Source organism: Argopecten irradians, chromosome 1, assembly GCF_041381155.1.
Source record: "Argopecten irradians isolate NY chromosome 1, Ai_NY, whole genome shotgun sequence".
Classification (NCBI taxonomy): Eukaryota; Metazoa; Mollusca; class Bivalvia; order Pectinida; family Pectinidae; genus Argopecten; species Argopecten irradians.
In genome coordinates, this window is record NC_091134.1 from 68,110,241 (window position 1) to 68,125,126 (window position 14,886).

Here is a 14,886-nt window from a genome sequence, read left to right on the forward strand (position 1 = left end):
TGCTAATACAATGATTGATCCCATATTGTTTTAAAACCATTTTAAAGTGAATAGTCGGGCAAAGAAAACCAGTCTAAATGCGTTCATTGGCCTTCCAAAAGTTCTCACATATTAATACGACTGTCAAGTTCTGCATAGTTTCCCAGTTCTGACCATTAAAGTAAAGAAAAGTTGAAAGCATTGAAAGCGAGGCTGTGTGGAAATGTAACCACGGACATAGTGTGCCGGGAGGAAGTTTTAGAATTCCCATACTTTAAATTAATTTCTTCGTACGCAGACAGATTTTGACGAGAGATTTTTATTTTTCCATTTCATAAGAAATTATACTGGATACATTCACACCATTTTTACCGACTTTAGCCATCCTTGCCCGACTGTTCACTTTAAGCTTCAGAAATATGTTTTCGCGTTTTATTTCAACCTTTTGGTAAAATATATAGTTTTTGTGGTGTTGAAATGATACACTCTCTCTTCCAAATTCCAGAATAACCAGTTCACCACAAACGGAATATATGGTATGGAAATACCATTTTTTTCTACTCAAATGGGAGAGTAAAGATAGAGTGTGACATTATGACAAAAAAGTTAAGTCTGCTCAGTTATCTCCATAAAATTCACTTTTGGTATGCATTAATATATTTGTATTTGGTTGCTAAAACATCATGCTGTGCCCTTTAAGGTCTTGCCTTCTCTGATATTAAACATCATACACTAGTTCCGAGCCAGATAGGTTTTTTTTAAGTTTCCCACCCAAACTTATCGAACCAAAGATTGTTTAACCCTTATACCATACCGATTATGAAATCAACATGTAACATTTTTTCAACTGGGATGAACATTCGGTTACAACGTCATCAAGATGGCGGATAAATACTTTTTCTTTTTTTTTATCATGGGTATGTAAATGACGAGTATGATGTTTTAATAACAGAAATGATAGATGAAAAAAACCCAAGAAAAACCAAGAATATGGCAAAATGTCAAAATGGCAGTCAATTAAAATATTTTCTGAAGTAAAAGGAAAACGAAGTATTTCAATTATTTTAGTGGCCAAGTGAGAATTTGAATAATTCTGTTACTCAGAGTATTTAATGTAAATGTCAATAATCTAATAGTAACAAGGAAGCTGTAATGTATGATCAGTGCATAATCTGTAAAATCTTTTCGACCTCAGTCGATAAATTAATGATTCTGTAGTTTGTCTCCCTTTTTAAGACCCTAACTGTTTCCTGATTACACCTAAACAATACTGATAAAAAAATAAAGAATTGACCTAATATATATTGCACTGCTTGTGAACAGTCTATACCATACTGGTGTCGAAGGTATCAACACATTCACACCGCGACTATCCCATGATTCCTTTATAATGTTTTACTAAAAATGTAAACAAATCGTGATATCTCCAAAATCATATCATGTTTACAAAATTAATATTTCCTAAACCTTCTGAATAAAAACATAATAATAATAAATATATTACTTAAAAGTCATGATAGGCCATAATAATTACCAAAACGATTCCTAGATTGTTGACAATTCCAATCACAAAAAGTTTCCTAGTTACGAAAATCACATAGAACACTTACATGTAGAACAACATACATGACATACCACTCGAAATTGATGAAATATCCTCGACCATCCCTACCGGAAAATTCCACTGAGAGATATCCCAAGACGTACCCACACCGGGCCTCCTAAAACAGAAGTGAGAATCTAAGCCCTGAGACGCACGGACCTATATACTGGAAAAGTCGTAAAAACACGCAAGATTATGCTATTGCATGCTTATTGCTGGGAAACCTTGCTCACGCCATTTGAAACATTTGTATAAACAGAATAAACCGAAGTTGACCTACAAAATTTGTTACAACTCGCATACATTGTGTAATTACATCAGACACTCGGCAACACAAGACTGTACTACAAATAGTTAATTCATGGTAACATTATTAGCATATATAGCCAGTATAGAAATATAGACATAATTTAAACTTATGCATGTAATGTTGCCTCAATACAATATATGTGATGTTTTCTGGTGTTGTTAAGTGATCCAATGTGCTATCGTCATAAACTTCCTAAAATATCCGTGCATCATATTGTACATACCACACATAAGTGTCCTTCACATTTACACCCTACGTAACCCTTTTCTCTCATACCTACACCTGTGCTACTGGCTAATCTAGGGCAATACACTCATGTCGCCTGAAGCTGTATTGCAAGACTACCCATGCAAATAAGTCCCATGACGTCACAGCGTTTACAAAATTACTATTTTTTCGATACAATTTAAACATTTTTTTTCCACAAATTAGGCTGTATTTACTTTAAACGATACAAACGACGGGATTTGCTTTGAAAATATCACCCAATTTTCATGTATGGAGACTTGACTTCCGGTCGCTTTTTTCGAATTTATATCAAAATGTCGGAACCTCCTAGTAAGAAATTATAATAAAATATGGAGGTATAAGAGAAAAATACTCTTTCATACGTGGATATGAAGGATATGGAAATTCTACCATCGGGATTACAAAATGTTGTAAACGTTTAAAGGTAAAACAAATAAAAGTTTAAAGGTTAAAGGGGTTTACATGACATTTTGCTCCGAAAATGTATTTATTAATCGGTTGTTTTACTTTAAATGTACACATCTCTTTGATACAATTAATTTATATATAACATTTTATAATGATATATTAAGTGAAAAGATCAAAAAGGCAAATGCGTTTTTCGGTATACCTAGAAGAAATTTCATGGATAAAAAAAATCATGCATTCCTCGGTACAAAAGTTTAGGTAGAGCGCAACTGGATTCCGCAAGTTCAGATTAAGGATACCAATATGTTCGAATCGGTGTGGCGTACAGCCACGAAATGTCTTCTGGGAATTACAAAGAAAGACTCAAAATCTGAAATCTACCAAGACTGACATGTCGAAGGATAGTAGGGGATATGATTGGACCTTTCAAAATAACGAATGGCATTTATGATAAAGCAGCACTCGACAAACAACACTCTTTCATTGTGAAGTTGTGGAACAGTCTACCTGAAAGTGTAGTACACCAGCCAACATAAACTGTTTCAAAATAGACTTGATAAAAATGGGGAAAAGCAGTTTACTTTAATAACATTTTATGTTCTGAATTCAATTAGTGTACTAAAAAAGTAATATATAGGCATGAAAACATCACTAGTTATTACAGGGGATGTAGTATCTTTAGTTAATGAAAAGTCATCAAGTATCTAGGTCAGTGATCGAGATATAAATATAGGTATAAATTGCAAAAAGTACAGGCATTATCGTTTTCTAATGAAAAGGTAAATTATCATTAAAAATTGAAATGAATGGTAAGGTATTTGCCCATTTTCCGTATATGTTGAGTTTACACAAAATTTTCAAGCATTTAAGATAATTACAGATGTCATTTTCCGTACAAGTTAATTTTACAAAAAAACATTTAACATATAAAAGAATTACATTTGTCGGTTACTAAAATATGATATATGTCAATTTTTCTTGTTTTTCTTTCAAATAAAGGAAGAAACTTAAAACTGATAAAAATGCTCTCTCTCTGAATATGAATGTTGATTACTTTTTAGTTCTTTCTATGGATACAACTCTGGGCCTATTTGTTCAAAGGATGATTAGCTTAATCATTTGATTAATGAAATTTTCATTTCTTGTATACTGAAAAATTTGTGATTATGTCTGCACGAAAGTCAGCAAGTAAGAATCGGGTTCTTAATATTTTTTTTTTAATTTTGTAATATTTGCATTACCAGATCATTTCATCTAGATTTGAAAATTGTTGTAAAAACTGTGATTAGCCTAATTAACTCACGAACAATAAACTGGGCCCTGATAAACTAGATCATAATGTAACGGACACAAGAATATTGATTTTTTTCGTTGTAAATTTTACCTATAAAACATGCATCCTTGTTATATATTTTGAAATGCAAAGACTAACCTCCTTTGATTTATAACGAGTGTAAATAGCTACAAATACACTACGGAAACATTGAAACAAAATCAAACTTTGGTCCTTTAAATACATGCAATAAATTTGACGTCGGGTAATCTGTTAAACATGATCGTACTGATAACAATATCAGACCGCCAAAATTGTGTAGATATTGATTCACCGTTCATTTTAACAGGTACTCAAGGATTCGTTCTAGATAAGAAGACATACGTGATTGTTTCCTGGTCAGCCGATTATCTTAGAGCTACTGTCGGGTGAAGGGTTTATTTAGAACAACGAAGACTTTTACCAACAGGTAAGTGTTATGAAATTCAATGTCAATGATTGTTTAACTGCCTCTGGGTACGCAAAGTTATTAAAGATGATTTAGGAGTGTTTATCGGTCTATTGCCATGTTTGATCGAAATGAAAAATTCAAATTTAGTTTTATACCCGGGGTATAATCAATACTTGGTGTTTGTATTACAAATGTTATAGCCAACCGGAGAAGGAAACTATATATATCTTTGCAAAGTAGTAAAGTTTCAACTTTATCAAAGATGCTCCACCGCCGACCGAACATAAATGATATTCATCACTTGAACAATAATTGGTGTTTATATGTCTAATTAACACAGAAAATAATATATAATAATTTATTTTGCCTTTGGTGCATGCGCAATCGTTGATTCCGTATAGGATATAGTGCCACGGATTTTTTCGGGATGCAATTAATTATTTTTCATACTTTTAACTTTAAGAAAAATTAGAAGCTCAAACTTTTCATTGGTGATAATGGTGTAAAGTAAGTAACTTTTGTAAGTGAAGAAAAATACTACATCTTTTGCTCCTGTTTTAGATAGTGAAAAAATACCATTTGTCAGCGGTGGAGCATCTTTAATAAAACTTTTGTTTTTTCTCTTGGGGAATTATTTCAAACGTCCTGTATGTTGTCGTTATTTCACCGAAGGTACTGAAAATATCTGAAATCACGTATATATCTTCCCCTTGGTCGCTGTTTATCATAATGCATTATCAGATCGATCGGAAAATGGTATGGATGGCGGACAGACAGTTATTATGGATTTTAAATAACTGTTGCTATTATAATGTATTGAACTATTTCAATTGTAGGTTTCTCTTGGTCTTTAGTTGTGCATATTGCATTTTATTTCGGATAAATTAGAAAACAACATGGCCGGGAGGCACCACTGATTTTTGGTTTTGAATAATAGGCTCTTTAAAGTTCTATACTGTGACAATACACATTGGAGTTGGTCAGATAACATATTGGTTGACAGGTGGGCACATTTTATTTTGATATTCGAAGTTTCTTTTCTTTGTATCGTTTTGTATATCAAGTTTTTTTTAGTCCTTTGTTATTATCCCCCGCTTTCTCCGAACAGGGGATATTAATTTGGGTTTGTCCGTCTGTCTGTCCGTCTGTCTTTAACACTTCGTATCTGTGCAATACATCTGTACATGTTATGCCTTAAGGGCTCGGCCAAGTTCGATCGCGACTGTCGATGGACTTTATTTAGCGGAGTTATGACCCTTTGAATTACTAAAAAAAATATTTTCTGCCACTTCCGTACAATAACTGTAATAAATAAACCGATTTTCTTCAAACTTGGTAACAAAATTAAATGTCTTACGAGTAAGACTTCAGTTTATTTTTTCATGTTTCAACCAAGGTAAAACATAACCTCAATGATGTTTACCTACAATATGTCCTGAAAGCGGGGGATTGAAATTCCACGAATTTGCTTGTTTAGACTTTATTTTGAGGCTTATTGCCTAATTGTAAATAATTGTGAAGTAGAAAAGCTTGGTTCCGTTCACCAACTCTTCATTAAAACGGTCGACTGCTTCAGTTGCACTTTGCTGGAATAGCAATAGTGCCTTCATTGTTATCCCAAACCCGTAGACATTTGTCACATTAAATTTTGATCAATAAAATAAGTTATGCCAATTTTTCGTTTTTGGTCAAAATTCTCCATTTCCAGTTAATTTCGTCATTGGTAGGTCATAAGGGTTCAGAAATATATTGTTTCGTTACTAAATGTGATGTGTCAATCACGTCACGTCAGGCATCAAACACTCCCGATGTGAGCTTCACGTTGTAAGTCGAACCATGTCATCTGTCATGTACATGCGCAGATAAGATAGTTCCGGGGACGGTAAAATGAATTGTGTAATTATATGATTTTATCAATATCGTTAAGTGCTAATATACATCTTACCATTCCATTGTAGAATTCCTGGCACGCGTCTACAGGTCTAATTATAAGATGATGTGTAACCCACTCCCAGTGCTACTCTTGGCCTTGTACTCAGGTACAAGCTTCTCGTCATCTCCGCCAACACCAACCACCCCTACGAAAACTTTACCTTTAACGTCTACACACAAAACAGCAAAGTCTACTACTTCGGCTACTACTACTTCCCCATTGATAACTAATCTTCCAACAACTACACCAACAACTACACCAACTATTACACCAACAACTACACAAACTACTACACCAACTATTACACCAACTATTACACCAACAACTACACCAACTACTACACCAACTACTACACCAACAACTACACCAACTACTACACCAACTACTACACCAACAACTACACCAACTACTACACCAACAACTACACCAACTACTACACCAACAACTACACCAACTACTACACCAACTACTACACCAACAACTACACCAACTACTACACCACAAACAACTACACCAACTACTACACCAACTACTACACCAACAACTAACACACAACTACTACACCAACAACTACACCAACTACTACACCAACTACTACACCAACAACTACACCAACTACTACACCAACAACTACACCAACTACTACACCAACTACTACACCAACAACTACACCAACAACTACACCAACTACTACACCAAACAACAACTACACCAACTACTTCAACCACAACTACACCAACTACTACACCAACTACTACACCAACAACTACACCAACTACTACACCAACAACTACACCAACAACTTCACCAACAACTACACCAACTACTACACCAACTACTACACCAACAACTACACCAACTATTACACCAACAACTACACCAACTACTACACCAACAACTACAACTACAACTATGCTAACAACTAAAAAAACGCCTATGTCAACAGCTACACAAACAATTACACCAACAACTATGCTAACAACTACGCAAACAACTCCACCAACAGTTACAGCAACTACTACTCCAACAACTACACCTACAACAACTACACCTACAACAATTACACCTACAACAACTACACCCACAACAACTACACCTACAACAACTACATCTACAACAACTACACCTACAACAACTGCACCTACAACAACTACACCTACTACAACTACGCCTACTACAATTACACCTACAACAACTACACCTACAACAACTACACCTAAAACTTCATCCACAACAACTACGCCTACAACAACTACGCCTACAACAACTACACCTACAACGACTACACCTACAACAACTACACCTACAACAACTACACCTACACCTACAACAACTACACCTACAACAACTGCACCTACAACAACTACATCTACTACAACTACACCTACAGCAACTACGCCTGCAACAACTACATCTACAACAACTACGCTTACAACAACTTCACCTACTACAACTACACCTACAGCAACTACACCTACAACAACTACGCCTACAACACATATGCCTACAACAACAACGCCATCAACAACTTCGCCTACAACAATAACGCCAACAACTATTCCTGCTACAACGCCACTAACTACGTATACAGCCGCATCTGTTTCATTGTCAGCAACAACGCCTACTACTACACCCACGGCTGTAGCTCCGTCTACAACAAATACAAATTTACCAACTACGTCTACGGTAAACGTACCATTATCAACTTCCACTACCGCGACAATGTATCCCCCATCCTCCCCTACCACAACTTCGACCACTGTTTTATCATCCTGGACGAGTGATTACTCTACACCGATAACCTACCCAACAACCACTCAAGGTAAGGCAGTAACTGTCATATATATCTTAAAATGGTTTAATTATAGACGTATTTTGCGTCTTAATATTTTTGGTGATTTCTCCATTCCTGTAAATTACTGTGATTAACACATTTTATGTAATAATATTGTTGTTTTTGTAGTTTTGTCATTGGTGACAGATAGCTCGATCGGTAGAGGATATAACATAGTGTTCGGATGTCCCGGGTTCGAGCCTCGGTCTGCCCGCTACATTTTCTCTTCTCCTGATACAAATTTTTTTTGACAGGATCTTAAAGAATCATTAAAAATGTTTGGGCTTGACGGTATTTCCTAATAGTGTATGGAATTAATATAAATATTTAATATTTTATATTGTGTATATCCTTACACAAAATTATACTGCTATATACTTTACTATATTTTTAGGGCATATTGTGTTATAGATGCTCCAACGCTGACAAATAGTATTTTTTCACTATCATAAACAGTAGCAGACGATTTAGTATGTTTCTTCAGTTACAAAAGTTACTTATTTTACACCATTACCAACATTGAAAAGTTTCAGCTTCTAATTTTACTTCAAGTTAAAGATATGAAAACTAATTTATTGCATCCGAAAAAATTCCATGGCCCTATATCCTATATGGAATGAAGAACTGATTGCGCCTGCACTAAAGGCACAATAATTTTTTTTTATTTTTTTTTTATTTTTTTTTTTGTGTTACTTAAACATATATACAGGATTAAACACCAGTTATTGTTCAACTGATGAATATCATTTATGCGCTGTTGGCGTTGGAGCATCTTTAAACAAATTTAAAGTATTCAGAATGATACCGTAGTGACACCGTCAATTAGCGGCGCACTTGACGTTTCAATATTCTAGATTCATTGATCCATATCAAAGTTTGATTCAGTTATATTGTTAACAACTATGTTTCGCCTTCGCCCGTGATGTAAAAATGTATTGTTAATTAATGCCTTGTCTTTTACTTTGGTACTTTGGAACCACATACATGTTAAGACAACATCATTGAGCTGAAAGCCATATTATATAATTGGTATATTCAATCACTTTAACATGTTTTCTGAGTCGTTGATCTCGGATCCTGACCCATCCATTTGGTTTGGACTCTCAGTACAAAATCATATATTTAAAATCAAAGGTCATAACTAGATCCTTTTAGTTTGTATTAGTTTTTTGGATGGTCATATTTGAACAAAACCTTACATCATCAAATGTATTTTATCGATCAGGGTAAAATGGTAAATTCAGATAACGCATATTTTTTGTTTAAGAAGGTAAGAAAACATCGTGATATTTTGGTCAGAATTGTCGGATTAACATTAAATCTACAACAACATTAAACAGAGAGTAAATTGCATAACTCAATTCTATAGTATTGCATCAAAAATGGGTAAACCTTTTATTTTTTACCACAACATTCAGGTTGTATTCGTCTGGGCAATACTTCAACTACAATGTGGCCTATGTCCCTCGAGGAAAAGGGTAATGTGACCTTTGCCTGTAGATTTAATGCAGTTGGAGAATGTGGTGTTGTCAAATGGAAAGTGAAAGGTTATCCAGTGACAAAGAACAGCTCAAAGATTACAATCAGGAATTCAACAATATACACTGGATACGTTTACTCTGAGATGGACATTCACACATTATCTGTGTTTGACGAAGGTAAATAAAAACTGTGCCACAGGTATGATATCTGGATACACTAGGTGAACTCATTAGATGTAAGCCCTGTAAATGCAAACATACTACATAACACTTCCATATTTTCCTATGAGACATATCTGTAAGAAAAATGCAGGAAACTAAAGATGGTTTAACTTAATAACTTTGGATAACATGTGATGACGACATTCTAGATGTTATAAACTATGGTGTTGTTAACGGTTATTATTCATCAGTCAAGTTCTCGTTTGGATCTCGCATGTCAAAGCGATGATATAACTAATTAACCGCAAAAATGGTAGTAATTCACCTATGATTATCAAGATAAAAGGTAGACAGATTTATATTATTATATTTTTTATTTGATTAATGAAAAGGGCAATTCTTTGTAAGAAACTTTGTGAGATTCCAAACCCCTGTATATATTTAGTTTAATAATGCTAAATACTACAGTGTTTTAATTGCAAGCGGTTGTTTTATATTCTGTTTCTTATAGGATGTATCAAAATCAATGATAAAATCAGTTATTAATGATATGATATCTAAAACAAAAACATATACTGATTTTATCACTTGTTATCAATGAAATGTAATTATGTGACGATTTTAAATCGATAATCTGTAAGCTGGAATATAAAATCAATTAACGTAACTGTTTTCATTGTAGGCATGGTTTCTTGTCACTTGCTTAACAATTCCAGTGCCATGTTTCATTTAACAATACAGTCACTGCCTATTGTAAGCATTTCCCCGCCGTATGTATTGATAGAGGAAGGCAGCGATGGTTTACTGACTTGTACTATAGAGAATATCGAAAGAATCACCGCACCAGATTGGTTTTTCACCTGGTTCCATGATGGAGTATTCCTTCAAAACGGTAACGTAAGGAAGGGTGTCTGTTTGGACTCGCTGGGAGCAATATCTAATACGTAATGCTTTTGTTACAGATACCGGGGGGCCAGGTAATAATGATATAACATAGAATTGAAGACAGATCAAAATCTCTTTCAAGTTATGAGGAGTTAAACAGGGATGCCATTTTTCTGTTTGGTCCAATTTTGACGAAAACAAATTATATTTTTGAATGTGTTTCCTTAATTATTATGCATTGGTGTGTTGATGATAATTCAAATAAAAACATAACCTAATTTCGAAATGTAAGTCACTGCTACCAGAGGTCTCCAATCGACACCCCTTCCGTATTATCATTATTCAAAATGTTTCGCAGCTAAACGGAACTTATCTAATGTTTAAACTCCTAACGGTGAATTGAGGACTCATCGCCGAACATCGTTTTCTATTTAAAAAATTGAAATACAATACCTGTATATGGATATGAGTATAGTTATTTGAACATAATCTAAATTCAAATTCAGATAAAATCTATTGCAGACACCGCCTATAACACATCGGCATCGAGTTTGCCTTTAACTATTATAAAGAAAAATGGCACTTACCAGTGCAAGGTGTGTAGACGGTTTACATCGGGAGGATGTGTGGGTCAAGTCAACAGCACAGTGGTAGTTTATAAAAGCACACGTAAGTAGAAAGCCTTTTACAAAAAGTTTTTTAATTCATGTGTTTGGCTTAACACAGAAGGGGCGAATACATGTATAAGAGGAAAGGCGATAACAGAACTCGTGAATTATGTTTCATTTTTGAACAGATCATCCGTTGAGAGTTTGTCACAGTCATTATCCAACGGTGATTTTTCAACAACTGCCGTTGAGAATTGACCCTAGAAGCTCTCAATTTTCAACGTTATGTTCCATTTTCAACGGCATTCGGGGTCAGTTTCAACTTTGAAGAATGTCCGAGGTCAATTTTAAAACGTTACACCGGTATCCATTTTTGATGACCGAAATATATATTACGGTCACCAGTATGTGCACAGTGAAATAGCAATTTCAATCATATTCCTAAAAAGTGGTCCTCCGATGCGCTCGTACCAAAAATGAAAAGAACGTATAATATATACTTCAAATTTAAGCTTACTGCGTGTACATTAAAATCAGAACACTTATTTTTTTCTAAAAGATCTTCATAGCTTATGTGGTTGAGTCGTTGCACTGTAATCTGAAGATCGAGATTGAGAGCCGATTCACGAACATGGCTCTACTTTTTATTAAATTTTGACAAGCAACAGAAATCATTTGCTTTGTAATTTAAATAGAAATTTGAAATTTTGAATTATATTTGATATCAAATGAATGATATCAAATGATATATATAATGTCCGTATAAATGTCATTACCGCTATATGATTAATACATGTTTTCGTGTCTATCCAATACATCGTAAACATCAAAAGGTCAATATATATCAGTAGGATACGTAGTTTTTGCACAGAATTAGACATCTTATTACCATTAATAATATACTGTACATCAGAATTATATAATGATGTTACGTTTGCCATTTATATGCGAACAATAAAACAGACAACGACATTAGTATTCTATTTTGGAATATGGAGATCCATAATACATCACGTGACATTTTTTACCTGTAGAGTATTTTAGCTCGAGTGTGAGCTGTGAGCGGTCTTGGTCGTGGCAGGCGGAAAGTGATCATACCTCTTTGACTGAATATTTAATGATCTTCTCAAAATCAAGTTTTGACAAGGGGCAATTTTTTAGTATATAATCATGGTGATTTTAACATTTGGCAATCATATTTTTTACAATGGTAATAAGGCATAACGAACTTGATAAACCCATCCGTATATATCTGAAGTAGCAGTATTTTTATGTATCATGGGTTGTTACGAAGGAATGATCAGGTTTCAGGGACCAACAAGTTTATGATATAATCTGTTGTGTATAACCTTTAAATGTAAAAAAAAAAAAAAAACATAAATAAATCGGGATTTTTTTTCTAAAAAAAAACACCTATCTAATCTTCGATAAAAGTCATTTTGTCTATTTTTGATTCACTTTCGATTTCGACAGGATTTTGCGAAAAAGACAGGGATAACAATAATATCGATTGGGAAAAAAGCCCAGTGGGTTATACTTTGGAAAAAGAATGTCCCCCACCAAACGCTGGTAAGTATGTACATGTATCCTCTGTTTATTATAGTGATCGGATCGTAAGATGTTATGGTTGTAGCATATACTTTACTGAAGTAAGATTTCCGAATATATACAGAGCGCAATCCGAACTTGTCTAGGTTCAATTACTTGGAACTTTAGGCGGGACTTGGTTGAACGTGCAAATTATAGTTTTCTTAATGACTTACGTGATATGATAAGAAGTCTAAAATCAGTAGCGATGCTGTGTTGTTACTACAATGATGAGTTTCTCTCGTGTCACAATAGTGTGTGATAACGTCACCACAGCACGTTAAAACTACACCTTACAAACACAGAAATACAACATATAAACACAGAAAAAACACAACATATAAACACAGAAAAAACACAACATATTAATACAGAAACAAAACATATAAATACAGAAACAAAACATATAAACACAGAAACACAACGTAGAAACACAACGTATAAACACAGAAACACAACATATAGACACAGAAACACAACATATAAACACAGAAACACAACATATAAACACAGAAACACAACATATAGACACAGAAACACAACATATAGACACAGAAACACAACATATAGACACAGAAACACAACATATAGACACAGAAACACAACATATAGACACAGAAACACAACATATAGACACAGAAACACAACATATAGACACAGAAACACAACATATACGAACACACAGACACAGAAACACACTATAAACACAGAAACACAACATATAAACACAGAAACACAACATATAGACACAGAAACACAACATATAAACACAGAAACACAACATATAAACACAGAAACACAACATATAAACACAGAAACACAACATATAGACACAGAAACACAACATATAGACACAGAAACACAACATATAAACACAGAAACACAACATATAAACACAGAAACACAACATATAACACAGAAACACAACATATAAACACAGAAACACAACATATAAACACAGAAACACAACTATAAACACAGAAACACAACATATAAACACAGAAACACAACATATAACACAGAAACACAACATATAACACAGAAACACAACATATAGAAACAAATATAACACAGAAACACAACATAAACACAGAAACACAACATATAAACACAGAAACACAACATATAGACACAGAAACACAACTATAAACACAGAAACACAACATATAACACAGAAACACAACTATAAACACAAAACACAACAATAACACAGAAACACAACATATAAACACAGAAACACAACATATAACACAGAAACACAATATAACACAGAAACACAACATATAACACAGAAACACAACATATAACACAGAAACACAACATATAACACAGAAACACAACATATAGACACAGAAACACAACATATAACACAGAAACACAACATATAACACAGAAACACAACATATAACACAGAAAACACAACATATAACACAAAACACAACATATAAACACAGAAACACAACATATAAACACAGAAACACAACATATAAACACAGAAACACAACATATAAACACAGAAACACAACACATATAGACACAGAAACACAACATATAGACACAGAAACACAACATATAACACAGAACACAACATATAAACACAGAAACACAACATATAAACACAGAAACACAACTATAAACACAGAAACACAACATATAAACACAGAAACACAACATATAACACAGAAACACAACTTATAAAACACAACATATAAACACAGAAACACAACATATAGACACAGAAACACAACATATAAACACAGAAACACAACATATAAACACAGAAACACAACATATAAACACAGAAACACAACATATAGACACAGAAACACAACATATAAACACAGAAACACAACATATAAACACAGAAACACAACATATAGACACAGAAACACAACATATAGACACAGAAACACAACTTATAAACACAGAAACACAACATATAAACACAGAAACACAACATATAAACACAGAAACACAGCATATAAACACAGAAACAAAACATATGATAATTGTATTCACATACACTTGCCACTTCTACTATACAATATATAAACTAACCAAGATCACGCGGTCTATGGGGGTATAAATGACACCCAAAAATGACCACGATGATGATAATAATG

The 14,886-nt window shown here is 33.8% G+C and overlaps 1 protein-coding gene across 1 annotated transcript in view; it reads left to right on the forward strand.

The window, feature by feature from the left end:
* The first annotated feature begins 3,827 nt into the window (after positions 1-3,827).
* Positions 3,828-14,886, forward strand: part of LOC138310491 (adhesion G-protein coupled receptor G4-like) — a 32,324-nt gene continuing 21,265 nt past the window's right edge. Inside the window, exons 1-6 of the mRNA XM_069251765.1 lie at positions 3,828-4,291; positions 6,232-8,028; positions 9,459-9,698; positions 10,366-10,575; positions 11,091-11,237; positions 12,650-12,745. Coding sequence (XP_069107866.1) covers positions 6,267-8,028; positions 9,459-9,698; positions 10,366-10,575; positions 11,091-11,237; positions 12,650-12,745 — 2,455 coding nt within the window. The 5' untranslated portion in view covers positions 3,828-4,291; positions 6,232-6,266. The remainder of the gene's footprint in view (positions 4,292-6,231; positions 8,029-9,458; positions 9,699-10,365; positions 10,576-11,090; positions 11,238-12,649; positions 12,746-14,886) is intronic.